Source organism: Lissotriton helveticus, chromosome 8, assembly GCF_964261635.1.
Source record: "Lissotriton helveticus chromosome 8, aLisHel1.1, whole genome shotgun sequence".
Taxonomy (NCBI): domain Eukaryota; kingdom Metazoa; phylum Chordata; class Amphibia; order Caudata; family Salamandridae; genus Lissotriton; species Lissotriton helveticus.
In genome coordinates, this window is record NC_136069.1 from 1154769289 (window position 1) to 1154791705 (window position 22417).

General features: G+C 44.1%; 1 protein-coding gene across 1 annotated transcript in view; it reads right to left on the reverse strand.

Moving 5' to 3' along the window:
- Nucleotides 1-1707: 1707 nt before the first annotated feature.
- ATP4B (ATPase H+/K+ transporting subunit beta) overlaps nucleotides 1708-22417 on the reverse strand; it is an 85695-nt gene continuing 64985 nt past the window's right edge. The window contains exons 5-7 of the mRNA XM_078658077.1: nucleotides 18918-18974; nucleotides 15414-15503; nucleotides 1708-2934 (exon numbers count right to left, since the gene is read on the reverse strand). Of these exons, the coding sequence (XP_078514203.1) occupies nucleotides 2776-2934; nucleotides 15414-15503; nucleotides 18918-18974 (306 nt within the window). The 3' untranslated portion in view covers nucleotides 1708-2775. The remainder of the gene's footprint in view (nucleotides 2935-15413; nucleotides 15504-18917; nucleotides 18975-22417) is intronic.

Sequence of the window (22417 nt, forward strand, 5' to 3'; positions counted from 1 at the left end):
TGGCGCTGCTCTCATGCTGGTCATTTGCAAGATGGAAGCAGCGTGATACAATTTGGGGAAGGGAGATGGCTAAGGCATTCAAGCAGAAAGAAGAAAACATGGAGGAGAGCGCGGTTAAGTACACTTTTTAATGTTTTTTTATAATCTTTTTGACCCACTGAGAAACTCGCATTGTCTTGATCCTCAACTCCAGAGCTCTCAGTCAGGGTCTGTTACAAGGAACAATCTGTTAACGAGCTATGATTGAGAGCTTTGGCATGTGAACCTAAAGGCATTGTGATTTATTACAATACCTGCCACTGAGTTTGGCTCTCAGTCCCCTCAACACCTCACCACTGTTGAGGGTCACCGCCCGCCACTGGATATAATAAATCAATACTTTGCTACATATACTTATCGTCAAGATATTGTTATGCTCCCAGAAATTACAGGGGTCACACCAAGTAGATTTCCTAAGCCACAAAAGGAAATTACAACACTTTTGAAGAACAGGAAAACTGATGGGTGCCTCACATGTAAAAAAAAGGTGTTTCAGGAGTCAGAAAATCTGTCATCAACCGGAGAAATGCAAAACCCCACCCTGAATCCCGAAATCAGAACATTTACACAAGTATTGGCTCTTAACAACCGATCAAGATTTATTAGAAGTTATTCTACCAATAATAAGAGTAAGACAGATTACCATGATTATTAGTAACTCATCAAATAAGATGAATAAAAGTGTGAAACTAAAATACACTCTAATCATATTCCATCACCCATTCCTTACTAACTAGTCCAAACCCTAGATATGTTGTAGCTAGATCATTGCAGCATTATTTGTTTTAGAATACCCATGCTGAATCACATACCTTCCTGCATACCTTTATGCAATAAAGCCTGAAGTCGGAGATTGAGATGTCAGCATCCCTCTAGCAAGTAGTCCATACTCTGCTCTAATTATTGGTATCTTTTATACCTTTTTCTTGTGTTGCAGTCTATGGAGCAAGGTGGGCTCTGCTCCTGCTTGATTCTTATTTCACTTATTATGTTGCATGATACACAGTTCTCCTGTTCACCTCTCAGGAAGCACATGGAAGATGCCACTGATGTATATCATCGGTTCCTCTGATACAGAACTGAACAAGGCCATTTATATGTGCTGAACCACCGTGAAAGGTAGCCTCTGTAAAGAGTGGAAAATCAGTTCTATGGCTTGTTAACCTTAGCTATAAAATATGTGACACTTAAATGTAAAAGTGCAGAAGCCAGTGTTCCACAAGAATCACATTAAAGGTAAACAGGCCTGGCTTCTAGGCCCTAAACTACCGTTATGCAATCTAATGCACTCTATACACAAGCACTAGTCATGTTAGCATTCAGTAAGGCCTGTGCCACATGTAACATCACATATACTAAAAGCTAAGCCACACCTATCCGTATGTTGGTTGTCAATATCCTGGAGCCGGTCTATGTCCAGGTTGGTATCATGGACTTCCATTTTGAGACATAGAAGAAACATCTAGGTTGCACAGTGCCATCCCTTGGGGTGTTATAAGTGCTATATCACAGTTTCTAAGTGGGTGATCTATCTTTAGGCATTTCATATGTCAGGTGCATATGAAACGCAAATAGTTTCTGCCACAATGTTTATTTTGACACTGAATGGATTTACATCATTTCAAATGGGAAAGGAACAAGCAATAAAAGAGAAAATTCTAGGGAACCTTATGGAATGGGTTCTTTATTTGTAACAGCCCTTTAATGTTTCAATAGTCTGCCCCCTTCTCAAAACTGTAGAGTGGACAATGCACAAATATCGAAGCAACACAATCCTAGACTTTATCTTCCAATGGAGAAATACATACTATAAAATAACATAGATATTTAAGTATCAAAGATATAATACTAATAGACAGTGTACCAATAAGAAGGCAAACAGAGCATCAGCGGCAAGGCACACGTTGCGATGTACTTTTAGATCTATTCGGTTTGAATTAAAACAATGATACAATCGTGCACAGAATCAATTGTTCTAGCCACTGTTGGTTGTTACTGCTGACACGAATTCCTGATCAGTTCATTGTTGGTAGAATTAGCTTCAGGTTGCAGTCCTCTACTTTGATATCTTCCATTACTAGTTTTGATTTTTTTGTCATATTTTCCCACACTGATTACATTTGTCAAACTGCAAATAGGGTGTTGGCCGAGCAACCTGTTTTCTCTTTGAATACTGAGCCTTTTCGTTTTAAACATATTCACAAAAAGACACAGTTGTTAATTTAGCCTTGTAGGAAGGGTAAAAGTGAAACATGATTTATTTAACACACATACATTTTTCTGGATAAAAATTACTGACCGCAAAAGAATAAAATCTACAAGCAGCCATATTACAGGCAGAACTAAGAATGGGACAATTTTGCCGACTACGGCCTGGTTACGAGTGAGTTGGTTAATTCCAAAATATGCGTAAACCCCTGTGTACTCAAGGGTGGGAATTACGAGCTGTTAGGTATTAAATGCATCTGATAATTATTGGATGCGTTAAATAACTCAACCTTCGTTAAATTTTGGCAGGTATTTACCATTTCATGTGGTTTGTGGTGCGTTTAACACAAAAATCCACGTTATTCCCCAGCATCTGACTCAATGAATAAAAGTGCCCGTGGTATCGTTATTTATCCTGTGCGATAAACACCACCCATACTCGTAATCAAAGCCTAAATAAAGTTTGCCCCTGAAAATGTACAATAACATACTTGAAATATTGAACTGTAATTCACATTGTTCAAATTTCTAATTTATCTCAAGGGTGAATTCGACTTTTCCTTCATAGGGATCATGCGGATTGTCAGTGGAAATTCTTGTTCCGACTATCTTGCATACAACAGGAATTTTGGTGTTCCGTTGAACATCCAGGAATTTCACTGCAACTAATGGATTTGTGTAGTTGGGCTAGACGGGAAATAAAATAAACAGGTTAGGCGTTAGGCATGATTTATCAAAATGGCTGCACCTCATATCATTGACACGTTCTGCTTCCATTCAGTGGTTGAACTGAACACACTGTTGTCTGCTTGTGAACGCAGGCACGCATTAAGAAGCATGATGTGGACAATGTATCAGCCGCGGCCCGTGCAGGTAAGAGTGGGGGTCGGTTGGGGGGGATTTCGACAGAAGAAAAGTTAATTATTTATTTAATTTTCCCTCGTGGTCGTCTGTCATATCCGGCCCATCCACCCCACCGCTCTTATCTGCATGGGACGCTTCTGCAATGTATAACTGATGGATTCTCTGCCAAGAAGTTGGCATGCGACCAAGGTGTTTTTTTAATACGTCGTCTTCTATAGAATAAACTTGTCTTGCAAACTACAGTTCTTTCTCCAATTAGAGTGTGAGGCTCTCTTTGCATAGCATAGCTAAACTTAAGTTCTAATTTCCTCAACCCTGAAATTCACTACCTCCTATTTCAGTTTAGTTATTCTAGGTAACTAATATCTGTGACCACTAGGCAAACTTACACAGCTACACTATCAGGGCCAGACTGATTACCGGGCGTTTTGGAATTCTGCCGAGCTGGGGGGCAGAGCTCACTTCAGCGGGGGCTGATTTCGTTCATGGAGACCTGCGTGTACTTCGAAATAATTAAAGCAAAACAAATTTCGTTCAGTACACGCAGGTCCCCATCAACGAAATCTGCCCTCAGGCCAGCAGCATTCCATAACGCCTGGTAGCCAGTCCGGCCTTGTACACTATCTTCATTCATAGCGTGGAAACCCTGGGCCTAAGTCAACTTGTTTCTGGTCCCATTTATGTGTAAAGCCACGCTCAGTGATCGGTTACTGAGCTCACCATTAACAACTAACTACTCACAGCCCAATCCTCTCCTTTGCTCAGACCGCTATCTCATTCCTTTCTCAGTCCACCCACACAAACGCCTGTTCTTCCCCCTTCAAGCACTGCCCCAGGGGGCTGGAATCAAGTTTCTTCCCTCTCCAAAGCTTCTTTCTCACACCACTGAGAATATTCCTCTGCCATTAATACAATCCCAGCTATCAGCTACTTTCAGCTCAACAACCCCTTCATGGTGCTCTGAACAAGGATGCCCCCTAGCGAGGAACCATGTTCTTAATCAATTTCGAATTCAATTTGTCAATTTATTTATTAATATGATTTAGAACTTCAACGGAGTTCCACATAACACAGCAATACAAAAGCACATTTTAAAACCCAAGAAGTTAAAATCGTTAAAAACAGGTGGATACAGTACTTTGCAACAAATCGACCTCCTAATAAAATTCAAATGTTATGATTAAGAGGAAGTAGCAGCCTTATAAAGTGACGTCGTGCATTGTGAAACATAGAATATACAATATTTACATGCTTAAAAACCTAAATTGCATGCAAAACAGATCACTAACTGTATGGAGGACAGTAACCATAAAAAATGACAACAAAGATTATGTATCACAATCCAGACTGATAGTACTTACAAATTCATTAGTACACATTTAAAAGATGTCTAAAAAATAGTAAAATCTTGTTACATGTCATTTCGTTAGGGGGGAGACATAAGGCACTTGTGAGCCTCCAGAACAGATTGTATATATTATGTGTGAAGAACAAAGGGGCATATTACCAAGGGCCATTATCGCCGCATTAGCGGGACTTTTTCCCGCTAATGCGGCGATAATTTTATCGCCCTATTACCAAGCTGTCGCTAACACCAGTTAGTGACAGCTTGTAGGCGATAGCGGGCATTTAGGGTCCCACTTTGCATGTCAGCAATAATTATCGCTAATGACCTGCAAAGTGGGCGTGCCAAGATGTTAGCAACTGAAAACAGTTGCTAACATCGCTATCTCCTATGATCAACACAGGCGTTGTTTTGGAAATATTCGCGCTAAGCGCGAATATCTCCAAAAGCTAACGCCTGCCCTGACCAGTTCTTAGCCATGTTATCCAATGAGAGGTGGATAACATGGCTAAGAGCATTGTCACGGTAATGCCTGAATAACGCTGTTTTGACAGCGAGATTCACGCATTTCGCCTGTTTTTTATCGCTCCTGAGATAAACCTTGCTAATAGCAAGGTATCTCAGCGATAAAAACAGGTGAAGGGCGGCGATAGAAATATTGCCGCTAAGCCAACACAGCGATAATTATCGCTAGTTGTTGGTAATATGCCCCAAAGGCTTTAAAAAATAACGTTGTGCATTATGCAACATAGGACATACAAATATTACATGGTTTAAATCTTGAATGAAAAGACGGCAAAACTCGCATATTCTCTCCTTTTTTGGGACTTTGCCAGTAATCACACGATGGGGGAGCAAATCCATTCTCATTAAAAGGATCAGTCTCCAGATCCCTTGAGCAAGCATCCGAGTTAGATTAGGCTGCGGTTTGTTCCCCAGAGTACCAGGGCCGGACTGGGAACACAAACCAGCCCTGGCATTTCAGTCGGACCGGCCCCAGGAGGGGGGGCTAAGGGGGTGCTAGTGTGAAGCACTGCTTCAGCTTTTGTTACTGGGGGTTGATATTGCAGCACTGCGGCAAAACGAACCCCCTGTATCAAAAACAGCCTCCACTGCTCTAAAACCGGTCCACACCCTTCCAGCCCCTTTTGCGGGGACTAAGCTTATTGCGATGCTACTGCTAGTCCGGCCCTGCAGAGTACTGTCCTGTACCACCTGGTTGCCCTTGTTACACTGGCACAAAACTGTGTCTCTGGCCAAACTTAGTTTATCCAGAGAATTCAGATCAAGCCAAAAAGTTTCCTTTGCCACCTCGAAAAACCTAAAGAAGGCACTCTTTTCTTTCTGAAGATAACATACATTTCAAATTTCAAAGCTGCACGAAGGGTTCCTTCCTCTCCACCCAGGAGCAAGCTCCCCCACCTCAGAACCACTGCCCAAGCAAAGAGATAAGAAGAGCGTAAGCCTAACTCCAAGCAAAAGGCATGTTGGGGCTGCAAGTGAATTCAAGTTGCAAATTCGACCAAAAATACGTTCTTCAATTCCCTTGGAAACCCCCAGCATCTCGTATCCAACACCTCACACGAATCACATAATGAGGCGCAAAATTCTACCCTAAAGATCGACAGAAAATTGCTAAAATGGCGTCTCCCGTACAATTTATAGAATCTATTGAGGGTATTTGCCTGGGAAAGGGCCCTAAAACCGGTTGAAGTTTTCCCTTGTCCTTGTTCCCGTGTTACTTTTGGAGATGTTTATTTTCAAGAAGTGGACTTATGCATACTTCGTCAAGGCAGAGAGGCGACGTTGCCAGCCATTAGGGGTTATGTTCTACGTCAAATGCCTTGACAGATGATTGCCTCTAGAAATCTCACCGTCAAAACTTCAACTCTGCTTCCTCAAACAATCATGTTGTCACTCCTACAGCCAATCTACAACATTTTTGGTGCCTCACCATCTGAGGCCTATAAAAGACACAATGAGAAATACCAAGAACGTTTAATTTACGAGTAAAGTCTACAGGGATCCAAACTCACCTCAGGGCGCTCACTGGATTCTCTGCTCCAGGTCATTCCACTGTGGTTCTTGAAGCACCTTTGTCCAAAAACTTCCAGAGACTCTTGGCAATAAACAAATGCCTATTTCGGATTTTCAAGTATGTGATCTTTTACCCAAGGACTATTCAAGGAGCTTACGCATTTTCTCCAGTCAAATTTGACACAGCCTCAATTCCTTCACCACTCTATCATCATCCTTTAAACACCCCAATTTAAAAAAGAAAAAGCCACTTGTTCCCACTGTAACACAGCATTGTAGCCCTATGCCCAAACTCCATTTCCTTGGCACACTATTGAAATATATTGTGACTCTCCAGATTGAAACCAGCATTGAGCACAACACTTTTCTTGACGTACACAAAACTTATTATCATACTCCATGAGGCACTGAGTCAATAATCTTACATGCTCACATATGAACTTGAAATTGTTGTGGTATTCTAGACTGTTTAAGTACCACAGCCTCTACTCCTTCTCTGAAATAGGTTGCATTCAGGGCTTTGCTTTTGCCGGTAATACATCTTTTCTCTTTTACTGATGCAAAGTCAGTCTTTTCTGTTAGAGACTTTTAACCGCAGATTCTTCACCTTAATATATTCCACTGGTGTCAGATTGGATCTAGAAAATCTTGAGCATTACCTCTGTGTGCTGGTAGGTGGCATTGGCCGTCTCCGCGTCAAATCATTTGTGTCGGAAATGACATTGCAGTGTCCATAAATACACCACCCAGGCGTACTGACATCAGTTTCTTTCTTTGTGCTCTGCCGGAGTGGATCCAGAGAGCTACCTGTGTCACTTCTTGAACACTTTTTTTGAGTTTTTGTCAACCCTTTGCTGCCAGTGTGCTACGGATATGTCCCCTAACATACGCATGGGTTTTAAATCTCGTAGGGCATGTCACAGACAGATGTCTGTGCCTGATTCTAGCTTGATCTGTCTCCGGTGCCTATGGTTGGGCCATGACCCCTAGGCCTGCTTCAAGTGCAAGTCAATGTACCCCATGGTGATTTGTGAGTGGCTGATAAAGCTCCTGGCTGCCCAGCAGAAGAGGGTTCTGCGTCGTTCCTGGTCCCGCAGAAGATCTCAGGGCCGCTCTCAGAGCCATTCCAGTGAATGTTTATCTTCTTACTCCAAAACATTGTCCTCGAAGTCGGGTAAGACCAAAATGTACAAGAAGAAGTGAACGCATCCCCCTACATCTGCACTCCAACTGAGGAGCCGGCGGCAGGACCCGCTCTGCCCTTCTCTGAGTTGGCTAGAGCGACTCACGTTCAACTCAAAGTATTCTATAAGGCCATGCATGCCATCTTTGGGCCACAGACTCTTTTAGGCGCACCTTCGGGCCCACAGAGCAGAGAGGGGCTCCTACTGAGTTACCTTCAGCTGGTTCTCCCCAAACGCCATCTGGGCCCTATGGATCTGCCACCAGATCTGGTCTGGTGCCGATACGGGGCTACCACCCTCCCCAGCCCCTGTTCTTCTGATGCCGTCCCCAATAGCACCGATGCCACTGGACAATGCAGCTATCCCAATCTACAACTCTGAGATGGTGCTGCCCCAACGCCGCTCAATGCTGACACCTGTGCTGAACAGGCCATACCAATCCCAGGACTTACCACCTTGAGATAGACAATTCCTGCCCGAAGCGGGGATGAGGAAGAGGGGTATGGCCTCTTTGAGGATGACCCTGACCAGTAAGACAACTAGTATAAAGCACTAGGTGATGCAACTGGCCTGGGTACCTCACCAGACTGGCAGGTTTTCTCTGCCTGGCCCCATTTCTAAGGAAGGCATATTTTGCAACTATGATGGGCAGGTCAGCAGAGGTCTTTGACCTGCTAGCGGTCCAGGTCATGACCAATGTTTTGACAGAGGTGCTTCATCCAGGTGTATACTCTGCTGAGCCACTGCTTCCCTTTAATGAGGCCCTTACTGACATTCTCCAGGGGACTTGGGCCAAATCTTGCACAGGGGTTCCTGTGCACCATATGATTACCCGTCACCATTGTCATGCCCCAGGAGACCAAGCCTTTATCTCCCAGCATCCCTCCCCTGAGAGCTTGGTGTTGCAGGTCTCAACAGATAAGGTTAACCCATGCACATTCCCTTCCACCCCATAGGATAAGGAATCCAAGAGGCTGGATACTTTTGGGAAGCAAATCTTCTCTTTTACCAGCTCAGTCTTACCATTAGTGAATACTACATGTCTCTTGAACTGATATTCCCATGCTCTATGGGACTCAGTTGCGCAGCTGCTGTCCATGCTCACTGAAGAAGGCTCCACCATCCTGAACCAAGCATTGGTGGATTGTGGGACACAGCGAATTTTGCCAGCAGGTGTGGACTGGACATCACGGACTCACTAGGTAAGGTCATGGCCTCTACGGTGACATTTTGCTGCCACACCCGGTTGAGGTCCAAAGCGTTTTTTGGCAGATCTCTAATCATCCCTGATTGACATGCCCTTCGATGGCTCCCACCTGATTGGCAACAAAGCTGACATTAAACCTGAGCATTTTCTGGATAGCAAGGCCACCACCAGATCCCTTGGCCTCTCTCAGGCTTCCGACCCACAGCAATAGTCATTTTGCTCCTTCCGTGGCCACGTTCATGGCTCCCATGGGCATCCACAATACCAGCCTTACACCCAGGCCCAGCCGGCTTTCCAGCCTTTTCGTGGTTGGGGTAATGGAGCCATGCCCAGTGCACTGTCCAGTTACCCACCTCTCCAGCTACTACGGCCTCCAAGCTGCTTTAGAAAGCCCTCCACCCAGCACAATCATTCAGTTGGGGGCAGGATCAGGCACCACCTGCTCCAATGGAGTGAAATAACCTCTGAAAAGTGGGTGCTCCAAATTGGGCTGAGGGGTTATGCCCTCTCATTCGTGGAAACCCCTCCGCTTTTGCCCCATTCCCAGAATGACCGATGGAGGGGGTGGAGACCTGGAGAGGGTGCTACGATCAGAAGTAGGACATAGTTTCCCACTACTCTTTGATGCCAAAAAAGGACGGTGGCCTACGCCCCATAGTAGATCCGCGCCCTATTAACCCCATTCAGAGCAAAGAAAAATTCAAGATGCTCACCTTGGCTCAGTTCTATCTGTCCTTGACCCTGGAGTCTGGATGGTAGCGTTGAACTTGCACGGTACTTATTTCCATATCCTCGTCATGTAAGCTCACAGGATTTACCTGTGGTTCCCGGCAGACCATAAGCATTTGCAGTTTGCTTTGCTCCCCTATGGCCTTACCATTGCTCCCCAGGTGTTCACAAAAGTGATGGCAGTGGTTGCAGGACACCTTCGGAGGTGAAGGGTTCCAATCTTCTCCTACCTCGATGACTGGGGGCTCAAGATGAGCTTGCCCCAATCAGTCCCCACACACCTCCAGACTATGGTAAATCCCCTGCAACTGTATGGCTTCACTAACAACATGACAAAGTTACACCTGACTCCCTCTCAGATGCTCCCTTTCGTCTGAGTCATTCTGGTCATGGTGCAGTTCCACACCCATCCTTCGAGGCAAAGAGCCCAGGACATTTGGTCTATGATCCTGATGTTTCAACCTCAGTCCTGCGCTGAGACTGACTCGGAAGCTGCTAGGCTTGGTGGCCTACCGCATCCTGCTGGTAAAGCACACCCATAGGCACATGTGGGCTCTGCTGTGGGGGTTGGCGAAGTGTTATTGTGACAGCGGCACACCCCTCTCCCTTTCTTACCTGGAGCTGACAATGTTTATCGATGCATCACTTCTGGGTTGGGGTGGCCATCTGGGAGAGTTGGGGATCAGAGGACTCTTGTTTCCGGCAGAGTTTCAGCTCCATGTCAATCTCCTGGGGCTGATGGCTAGCCGCCTGGCATTTCTTCCATCCATCAAGGGAAAGCTGGTGCAGGTATTCATGGACAACACAATCACCCTTTAGTATTGAAGAAATTGGGTGGGGTGGGTTGGTGAAACCTGTGCCAGGAGTCTCTGCACCTCTGGACTTGGCTGAACACCAGGACATCTTCCTGGTTGTGCAGCACCTGGTGGGATCTCTGAAAGCCAGGGCAGACAAACTCAACTGTCGATGCCTAGCAGATCACAAATGGTATTTACACCCAGAGCCGGCGCAAGGTCTATTCTGATAATGGGGAAATCGTTGCTCGATCTGTTCGCTTCACTGAGAATGTGCAATGTCAGCACTTCTGCGTGTTGGAATTTCCAAAGCAGTTCTCGCTCGGAGATGCATTCTGATTAGAACTCCCGTAACTCCCTCGGCCAATACCACTCCTGCCTCGTACTCTCAAGAAGATCAGGACCAACCATTTCCAAGTCAGCTTAGTGGCACCGTATTGAGCATGGAGTGTATGGTATCCCAAACACCTGTGTATGAGAATCCATCCTCTGATCCGTCTGCCCCTTTGGGAGGGTTCTCTGCTGCAGCAGCAGGGCAGGCTCCTGCACCCGAACTTGTGTCAGACCTTCCTCCCGAAATCTGTGATGTTATCTTGGCAGCCAGGTAACCCTCAACTAAGACTGTATATGCCTGCCATTGGGACAAGTTCGTGGCTTGGTGTTCCTCATGTCAAGTGGACCCCCTTTCCACATCTCTGTTGGGGTGCTGCTATTTGTTTTCTGGGCACTGTTAAAGGTTACCTTTGAGCTATTTTGGCTTTTCTGCGATTGCCGGATCAACCCTCCCTGTTCAAATCACTGGTTGTGACATGTTTTCACAAGAGTCTGAAACATTTATTCCCTCCTACCCCTTTTGTTATGCCCAATGGGATCTCAATTTAGTTTTGACATACTTCATGTGTTCTCTCTTTGAGCCCTTGCACAGTTGCTCTCTGCGACTGCTGAAAATCAAGACCGTATTCCTAGTGCCCATTTCACTGTCCAGGAGGGCTAGTCAGTTCTAAGCTCTGCCAGTTCACCCTCCATATATCAGCTTTTACAGGGACAAACTGATTCTTCAAACATGTGCCTCTTTTCTGCCAACAGTAGTCACTCACTTACATGTGGGCTAGAACATCATGCTGCCAACATTTGTCACCACACCTCATCCTTCTAAGGAGGAGAAAACACTTCACCACCTGGACCCAAAGAGAGCTCTCTATTTCTACATCGATCACACCAAAGAACATCAGGTGGATGATCAGCACTCCATTAGGTTCACTGGAGCGGAAAAGGGCAAGGCAGTACAGAAATGGAACATCTCTTGATTAATTGTACTCTGCATCAAGATCTGCTATTTAATAGCTATAAAGCAGACTCCTGAGGGCTTGCAGGCTCATTTTACTAAGGCCACTACTAAGGTGTTAGCATGCAGGGTACCTGTCCTGGACATCTGCCAACCAGCCACATGGGCAGAAAGCATTACAGCTTGGACAGTCTGGTCAATCGAGATGGGCATTTTGCCTGTTCGGTCCTCCAGGATATTTTGGTTTGAGCTAGTCTGCAGACCCGCCTCCAGGGAGGTATTGCTTTGTTATTTATTCAAAGGTGAGGAGTCTGCAGTTAGATGTCTCTACCAGAAGAACAAGCTACTTACATTTGGTAAAGTTTTTTCTCTTGAAGACTTTATCTAACCACAATACCAATGTCAAATATACCCAGATCCTGGTCAGAATGTACAGAAACAGAGGGGCATATTAACAAGGAACCGCGTTAAAGTTATCGCAGCTTTAGCCGCAGGAAACTGCCGCTAAAGCGGCGATAATGGGCTTGATAATTCTCAAGGGCATTTTATCAAGCCCATTATCGCCGCTTTAGCGGCAGTTTCCAGCTGCTAAAGTGGCGATAATGTTAACGCCGTTCCTTGATAATATGCCCCAGAGTCTTTTCCAGCACTTTCTGTCAGAACACAACTGTTGAAATAGTGACAAAACTGAGACCCAAGGTTGCTCAACAACATCTGGTCCTATGGAGAGATTCCATCCTCTTGGAAATATCAACAATTGTCCCATTATACAAAAAGGGGCCCAGAGATCTACCAGAGAACTATCGTTCAATCTCACTGCTCGATGGTGTAGAAAAGGTCTTCATGAAATTGATACTGTCTCACCTAGACCAGTGGGTGATTGAAAAAGATCTATTATCTCCATTCCAAGCGGATTCCAGGATGGGACAGAAGACCATGTAATACGATTAAACCTCATTTGCTCAAAATTCCCTGCCCTTCAAAAATCATCGTTCTACTTATGTCCGCTTTTCCTTAAACATACAATTAGACTGTGCAATAAAGCTCTAGCCTTTTGTAAGAGAACAGAAGATAGGAAAATTGTATCTGCTGATCAGCCTATATTTTTGCGGCTTGGAAGAACAGGACCTGGGTTGGAAAAATACTGCCTATGTTTTAAATTGGTATTTTAACCTTATTATCAGACTTTACCTAAGTTTCTATAGCAAACATAGTATATATAAAAGTTTTGATCTTAACAAACCTCTCTCTGGACCTATGTTGTAAAGGTGTACGTTATGCAGTTGTAAAGGAATACTGCAATGCAGAAAACTTTCTAATCGCTCTTGATGTTAACGGCACACACTAAGATTCTGATTGTCTAAGGTCCAAACTTGAACTCTGATAAGCTGTAATTCTCTAGCTTGTTCAAATATAGCAACCCTGGCACCTTTTGTCACATTCTAACATATTAACTGCACTTTAGTGGTACTTAAATGAAATAGACTCAAATTCTTTTTATCCTGTTCGGGTCGACACCCTTTAACAATTCTTTGGTTGACTTTTGGTTTGATTTTGCAATTTATAAAATTGAGGATTTTTAATGAGCATTTTTAATTGTATCTTTTGCAACTTTAAAACACACTACGTAGTTTAAATGTAAAGGTTGTGCTTCTATTGTCATGACCTATCTTGACTGACCACAATGAAGTTTTGGGACTGTTTTTGAGACCCAATCTTCCATTTCTCTGACAACTCTCAAGCTATATCCCAAATTTCAGTCAAGAACCTTGGCATCAACTTCAACACTGACCTCTCATTGACCATTGACTACTAAAATGATTTAAGACATTAGGAGACAGATTGACTAAAAAATGGCGGAGCGTGGTGTAACGCCAAATTTGGCAATGCGGCACTGACATTTTTAAAATGCAGAGATGTGCTGTATTCACAAGAATACAGTGCACCCCTGTGTTTCCTCTAGCGCTGGTGCTAAAAATGCTGCCTGCCGCCATATTGCAAGGGCGCCTGTGCTGCAGGGGCAATTCCTGCACATACACAATCATTAAAGGCGATTGGCTCTTTCTATGTGTGAAGCAGAATACAGAACACATGGAAAGAGCAAAATACGAGGAGAAATGAATCATTTCTCCACGTAGTGCCATACTAAGATGGGTATTCTATGGCGTTAGTTTTTGGCACTGTCTCAGCCTTTTAAATCTGGGGCAGTGTAAAAAAGCAATGGATGCTGCGCTGGAACACCCACTGCAACAGTCATTGCACACCCCTCTGCCGCAGAGGACTGTGGCAGAAAGAGACATATTTACAAGGTGGTGTTAAGCCACCTAACGTGGCTTAGCACCACCGTGAAAATATGTGAAATGGCGCTACGCCACCGGAGCGTCAGAAAAAGTGATGCTCCTGTGGCGATAGGGGCTTGAAAATGTGCCCCTAGGTTCATTCTGTTTCTTTTAACTCCACACACTGCGGAGAATCCTCCACTACTTTATTTCTTTACAGAGTGATTTCTTAATGCACTCAAGTTGCCAAGACTTGACCATGGCATCAATACATTGGCCCCTGATTGTTTTTTTCTCGTGGGATCCAATTCCAAACGTTTTTGCCAGTCCTCTGCTTAGTTGTAAGAGCAGAAGTACATTGCACCATCCCGGTCTGCTCTCCACTCACTGCCTGTTCGTAACCAAACATATTCTGGTCACATTGATTTTTGTTGTCAATCACCGCTTTAGTATGCCATGCCAACCCAGTGCTTAATTTGAGACAGTGGTTTCAGGTGCTCAACACCGGCACTTAATCATCAACACTGGCACTTTTCATGAGCGCCAATTAAGGCCACATTAATTTAAGGGGAGATTAAGTGATTTTCCCAGAATCACAGGAAGTTGAGCCAGCGCCGAAACTCGAACCTGGTTTCCCAGCTCTGAAGTTGGCAGCTCTGGTCCTTATGCTACATCCTCTCCCCACTTTCATGGTTAATCGTTGGTTCTTATTGCAACCGAATTCCAGCTCTACAAAACCCGCCAGGCACCCCTGCTCTTCCACCTACTGTGTTCTCTGCGGTCTCGGTCCAGCGGGTAAGCCTATGTCGTTCAGAAATCTAAACTTCCCCCATTCTCCTCCAATGGGTGTGAAACCCCGAACCACCTGCCCTTCTGGAAAATCTTAAAACCCAGCTCTCCCGCCTGCAACAATCACTGACATTCATCGCTCAGCTTCCTCGTCCTTGGGCTCAGAACCAAGGTACCGCCTCACGGGTGTACATCATGCTGATAAAGGCCATTCTTTATATGCTAATAATGATGCTGAAAATAGCGCTAAAAAAAATAACAACTCTATTGTCTAAAATCGAACCTTGCATTGTAGTTTTCAGCAGGGCCGGCTTTAGGGCAGTGCGACCGGTGTGGTAGCACTGGTCGCTGGCTTGTGGAGGGGCGCTGACCTCAGGGGGGGGGCACAGTGTTTAGCAATAACCTATTATTGGAGAGATGAGGGACACTTTTGCCCTGTGGTAGTGAGAGAATCCGAGGAGGCGGTCATGGGGAGTAGGGGCGCCAAAAATGTTTGTGGCACTGGGCGCCACCAGTGCTAAAGCCGGTCTTGGATTTTCTTCAATGTGTTTTTTCCCTTCAATACTGCAGCTTATATTGTTCAATTCCATATAGATTTGCCCGGTATATTGCATATAAAGAAATCATTGCAAAATATTCTAAAATGGACATACCTGAGCTTTCTTTCCATAGTAAGGAAAATAGTCAAAGCTGAAATTTCCACCATTTGGAAAGTATTGAACCGGTCCAAGAGCAGCACTATTCTGTTAAACAGGAAACAAAACACATTTGTCAGGATACACTTGATCATCTTCAAATCAGTGCTCTTGGCTGCTTCAATCAGAGTCGTTCTAATTTTAAATCAGTACTGCTGGATGTTTACAGTGGGAGACGTGGACCCCGCCGATAAAACATACCACCCACTGTAGGTGGGTTTCATCATCCTATATGAGTACATGAATTTATGGTAATTCTATTAGAGGTATGGTTCTTTCTTCCATGTATCCTGTGCTTCTTTTATGTTTATGTTGGTTTGTTTACTGAGAATGTATAACAGTCCTTTAACCCGTTCCGTGCTCGTAACGGAACCACTCGGTCACGAGCCACGGGCGCGCAGTTCTAGTGACGGAGTGGTTCTGTCACGCCGCGGCCGCTACCCCCACGCTGCATCAATTCCGCACCTGGCTGAATTGATGAGCGGGCGGGGCTGTGACGGAACCACTCCCTCACTAGCACAGCGCGCCCGTGGCTCGTGACGGAGTGGTTCCGTCACGAGCATGGCGGCGCTGCGAGACTCCCCCTCCCGCCCAGCGCTGCGGCAGAAGGAATTACCGTCGCGGCCAAGGGGTTACTTCCTCTCATTTCCTCTTTACTCTGTGCACTACATGTGTTGTACCTTTCCTGCATGTGTGAGAGAATCATGTGTTGTTCCTCCTGGTACTTCCTCTTACTCTTTACTTTAAATTAGGGAAAGCTGGGCTGCTGCTGCCCATGTTGTACCTTTGCTGCGTTGTAAAGCTTGGGTTAAAACCATTACACAAAAGACAAAACAGTTCATAATGCCAATGCTCGTTTTAATGCATGACGTTAATGAAAGAATGACCCTTCAGAAAATAAGAGCAGAGACTACATTTGATCTTTAGAGTGAAACAAGCAGATTTTTGAATGGGCTAGATAACTCTGTAACAATTTCAAACATACCTGACAAGCGGCTCCGTGCCATGTATAACACATTCAACCACTTCCGGTATTTTTGCTAACATCACTTTGTATTCTGGGGCTTTGAACCCATGAAGAAAGGGTTTAGCCAAAAATACAAGCCCCAAAAAGTAATATGCTGTTGGCTGAAAAGTGAAGAATGGCTGATAATTCATAGTGCACTCGACAGACTAGTGATGCACTAAATAAATTCTCACTCCTGACTTACTGTCTCTTTTTTCTTGAGGTTTGACAACCCAGTGGATGAGAGGGCAGGGAAAGTCTTTCATATGCAAGCTGCAATATCTCACTGGTAATGAGCTAACATTAGGACTCCATGAAGGTGTGTGTGGGGGGGGGAGACAGCATGCTAAATAGACATTGGGGCATATTACCAAGGGCCTTATCGCTGCTTTAGCGGGAATTTTTCCCGCTAAAGTGGCGATAATTTTATCGCCCTATTACCTAGCTGTCGCCAACACCAGTTAGCGACAGCTGATAGGTGATAGCGGGCATTTAGGGGCCTACTATGCATGTCAGCGATAATTATCGCTAATGACATGCAAAGTGGGCGTGCCAAGATGTTAGCGATCGCTATCACCTATTACCAACTTTTGGAAATAATCGCGCTAAGCGCGATTATCTCCAAAAGCTAACGCCTGCCCAGAGCAGTTCTTAGCCATGTTATCCAATGGAAGGTGGATAACATGGCTAAGAGCATTGTCATGATAATGCATGAATATCGCTGATTTTACAGCGATATTCATGCATTTCCCACAATTTTTACCGCTTTTGAGATAAACCTTGATAATATCAAGGTATCTCAGCGATAAAAATTGTCGGAGCGCGGCGATCTTTTAATACCCGCTAACCAAGCTTAGCGATAATTATCGCTATAGCTTGGTAATATGCCCCATTGTTTCCTACAGCAATGAGAGCAGGCGAGATACTAGGAAAGGAAAACCAATGTGCTGGCATTCCAGAGCATCTGCCTTTGACCCTGCCTTGAAATGGTGCAGCACAGGCTGCCTCATGAGGGCTGCCATTGCACAGCACCATCATCACAGAGGACAGTGGCATCCATTTATATGCAGGCGCTCCCACATTGTGCCAGTGGCAACCATTTATATGCAGGCGCTCCCACATTGTGCCAGAGGCAACCATTTATATGCAGGCGGTCCCACATTGTGCCACCGGCATCCCCCGGGCCTTCAGGACTCCTTTGTGAGATACATCCTGTAGATCAGTGCTTCCCAAACATTTTGGAACCACAAACCACTATTTAGCAGAACAAGCATTTGTGATCCACCTTGCTTTAATGGACATGACGCATGTGAATTTTTCATGTAATTAAAGCATCATGTGGCAGTGCACTGTCATTTATAGACAGCACATTTTCAGTTCAAACGGCCACTACATTTGCACAGATATTGTTCTATTGATAAAACCGTATTTTACACAAATATTAATGATTGGAAATCGGGTTTCAGTGAATAATTATCATTTGCGCATTATCAAGATAAAGTGCCTTGATTTGTTTTGTTCCTATTATTTGTTTCCATCACACTTCAGAATTACAAAAGAAAATGCTTAAATTCTGCTTTTCAGACTGCTGAATGTGTACCATTTCATTTACAGCTATTTACCTTTTGTTGTGTTACAAAAAATGATATCCTACATCCTTACCTTTCACATTCTCTGTACCTCAGCTAGATTGCTGCAGCGGTCACTTTTCTTCTTTCTATCTGACTGTCAAATGTGAGCAGGGCCGGACTGGGAACAGAAACCAGCCCTGGCAGACTGCACGGCGGCACCCCTGGGAGGGGAGGGGGGTGCGGCCAAGCTGTTTGCGAGGCCGGTTTCGGACGATTTTGTTACAGGGGGCTGATATTGGTGACCAGCGGGAAAAAAAACGGCCCTCATCCTGGCGGCCCACCGGGGAAACGCCCGGTGCCCGCTACGGTCTGTCCAGCCCTGAGTGTGAGGAGTTTGTACACACCATTCCCCATGTTAAAAGACATAAGCAGCAATTTGTCAGAAGACCTAGCCTGACATTTGACCTCTCTTGCAGTAAATGTGAAAATATAAATACAGAATTTAAAGGCATAATTATTTATTGCTTGGACTTTCACAACCCACGAAAAATTGGCTCGCGACCCACAGTTTGGGAAACACTGCTGTAGGCGTTTTTCAGGACAGTCCTAAAATACAGCTGAAGCACTGAGCATTAGGGCCACGCCCTCTAGTCACTGTAAAGACGGAGAGGCCTACATGTATCACATTCTACATTTAGGGTGGCAGATGAGACACAGAGATGGCAGGACTTCCGACTTCAATCATGCAGTGTGTTGGTGCAGCATATGTGCAGTACATGAGATACTATGCCACATTTTCTAGAAAGTTGTTGCTGAAACAAAACTTTGGTGTGCGAAGTTCGTTGCTAAAACTATAGGTACGAATAAACGACAGGCAAGACTTACTTTAGACGTGCAGTTTACATAAGGCGCAGTCGTGTTTCCAGGAACAAAACCTATAATCTGTGAAGAGAAACATACATACTGAGTTAGACGACAGTTACGTAGTTTCAAAAAAGTACATTTCCTGAACGTTTGAACTGACACTGCGCCACATATTAAAAGTGACGCACCAGCAGCGTAAGGGACTTGTAAATAAGCCGCAAAGTTACTCCAAGGATCGCATCATCAAACGCTGCGCTGACTCAACACAGAACCAAGGGGCAGAGTTACAAGCACCTTGCACCACTTTTGCCTCCCTTTTCCCATGTTAAAAGTGACTCAAAAGTGGTGCACGGGGCTTGTAAATCTGCCCCCAAGTACCTAGTTTTTGAGGTGACCAATGTTATTAGGTATAACTCTGAATTTCTCAGAATTAATCCATGATAGGCAGGCAGCGGAAGTTGGAAACAGTGAACATGGATTTTCTGCTCTCTGTTTCCAACTTGTGCTGTCTACAGTTAATGCCTTAAAAATTTCTGAGTTGTATGTATGAACTTTAGACACCTCATACGCAAAAAGCCCAGGTGCACAGCGCCGCGCTGAGCCATTGCAGCTCTTCATGATTCGAACCCTTGTCATAACTTAGTGTTTCGCTAAATAAATAAGTTAAAAAAATGATTATGTTTTACCCAAATAAATGGGAATTTAAATGGTAATAAGCGGTCAAATAGTTCCTTAATGACACGAAACTGTGAAATTAATTTTTGCGCATTTCATGTTGGCATTGTCAAGCTTGATAAATTCAACAGAACAACTCCCTTTTTTCTTGAAACAGTCTCTAATTTTATGAAAATGTATTACAATGTCCTGTTCAGCAGGGAAAGAGTCCCTAAAGTCACTCTCTCTTAAACTCCCCACCTGGTCCTACCCCATTGACAACATCTCTCTTCCTAGTAGCTTGCTGTTCTGATCATTATCTTTGTTTCCCCTGGTGAAAGGTGTAAACATGATGTGCAGGTGGTTGGTACTATGAGATGACTTGGTAGATTACAGAAGGTCAACCTCCCACTTTGACTTGCCCTTCTAGATATGGTTGTGGAATTTTTTAACATAAGAAAAAAAATCACATTTACTTGATGAAGAATTTTTGCTGATAGAAGGTCCAGGGAAGGCATGGCTTGGCAATTCGGGCTGGACTGTTCCCATGAGGCACAGGGTCAGACTGATTTGCATATGGCCATGTCTGAACTGGGGTGGCAGTGTGGGCTAAAGAACGGTGATGGATTAAACCCAGATCTGTTGACTGGGTGTGAGTGTTTGATTGGTTCAGATGCTCCGTCCTGCACCACCCCTTTTGTACCACTTCATTATAGACTTGACTGGCTAGCTGGCTGATCACGCTAAAATGGCTGCTTTCTGTCTAGGATGGTACAATGGTCGAAAAACAATGGCACAGTGGGGGAATAACAATGGCACAGTGGGGGAATAACGATGGACTAGGTTGCGACTCATTAGATCGCTAGTGGCTGAGATTCATTCAAGCAAACCTTCCATCACTTTGTTGTTTGTTGCAGGTGTCACCCTACAACTTCAGGCAGCAAGTGAGGAGACACATAGGAATGTCAGCAGAGAAACATGGTGCTTTGATGATATTATCTTCTAGTGTGAACAAAGCCAACTTGAGAATGCCAGGCCAGATGACCCTCTTTCTCAAATAAATATTGAAAAAGTAACTTTACAACAAAAACAAAATTAAATATATGTACAGATAGTTCTGTTTATTATAAGTAAAGCATGGTGTTTCCCATCCAGTATGGTGATACAATCATTGAAGTTTACAGATTTAAGGTTAGTTATTTTGATGACATTCAAGAAAGATGAAAATATCGAATAAATTGTTTACAATTGCACTTTCTTAGAAGATTTTCTTGTTCCTTCAGGCTGGTGCTGGGAAACCCTATTTGGGTAGCTGTGAGCCTTATAAAACCAATGTAACAGAACAGTGTAGCATAAATAACTTGAACAGACAAAGAATCGGATGGACAATACAAATTGCTGGTCAATTCCAGTTTGGTGGACTACAGCCGACACATGTTTTGTCAAGGTATAACGTCAACATGACCTCAAATGAAAGTGAGAGAAAGGACTGGATTGAGTTGTTATTGGAGTATGGAGGGGGGTAAGAGAGGAAAACAATATCAGGGCCCACCATGTAGTGACACCATTAGCAGTATGTGATGCAATCAAAATTAAGGGTAGTAAGCAAGGATCTTCATTGGAGATACATTCTCCCCATTCATCTAACAGAATAAAGTACTCTTTGAGTACTGACGGCAGAACGATCTGGACCCTGGTAGCAGGTACAACTGTGGAGCTCAACAGTCACAAGGCTAAAAAATAAACTAATAATCAGAAAAAAACAACTTCATCACAAGTTATCACCATAGAATGCTAACAAACAGATTCCATCACAAGTTGTTGATGCAGTGCTTTAGTGGTGTTTGGTTGGTTGACTCCACCTTCTTCGGGACAAATAATATAAAAACCAATAAAAGAATCACTCTGTAGGAGGCTGGCCTAGTATATGCTGCACACATATTTAAGTGAAGCACCTTGCACTAATTCAGGCAACCCTTATGCTGATTTTAGTGGTCTTTGATAAGTTTTTGAAAACTCTCACAGTGGTAGCTGTGGAGAGCAGCCTTCAGGCTTATCTTGAAGAAGTGTTAAGCAGCTTACCAGGTTAATAATGTAGTGTAGGTTGAACGAAAAAACAACCACAGTGTATATATAAAAATATGCCTATTTACAGTGGTCTCTCTTCCTTTGCTTTAGCAATCTGAGTAGTGAGTATCATCTGGAGAGACTTGTCTTACATCAGAGATGTGCTTCTGACCCAGCAACTATGTTCTGTCAGGGAGTATCCAACCCCACCTATAGCTTTTCAGCAACTGTAATCACACACACAGGGATATTGGGGCAAAGACCACCACATACTTCTACCATAAATACTTGCTCGCCCACTTTTTTCAAGTGTGAAATCATTCCTTGTTCATATTTGTTTCATCTCTCACCTGCGACTACCTCCTCAAAATAGCAATGTCCTATTTGGCTCTGAAACCATATCATAACTGGATTGCCATCTTCGTCAGGACTCTGCACACAGCCTCTTTTTGAAAACAAGCAATGATAAAGCAGAAATGTCTGTTTTGTGTCACAAAATGTGCTCCTTCTGTGTTTGTCAAGTATGTGTGTGTGTGTGTGGATGGATGAGCCAGTGAACCTAAAAATAAGTTAATGGCTGGATGTTTGGAGGACTGCAAGAGTGAATAATCTGGTAAGTAGCTCAGTGCATGGATGGATAAAGGTGAGTGCATGGATAGATGGGTGAGTGAGTGTATGCATGGATGGCCTGATGAATGAGTGATAAATGAGTAGTGATGAATAAGCAGGTGATTTTATGGATGTTTTCATACTTCTGAATAAAGCTTTTATGATGATGACGATGATGAGCAAGTGGGTGT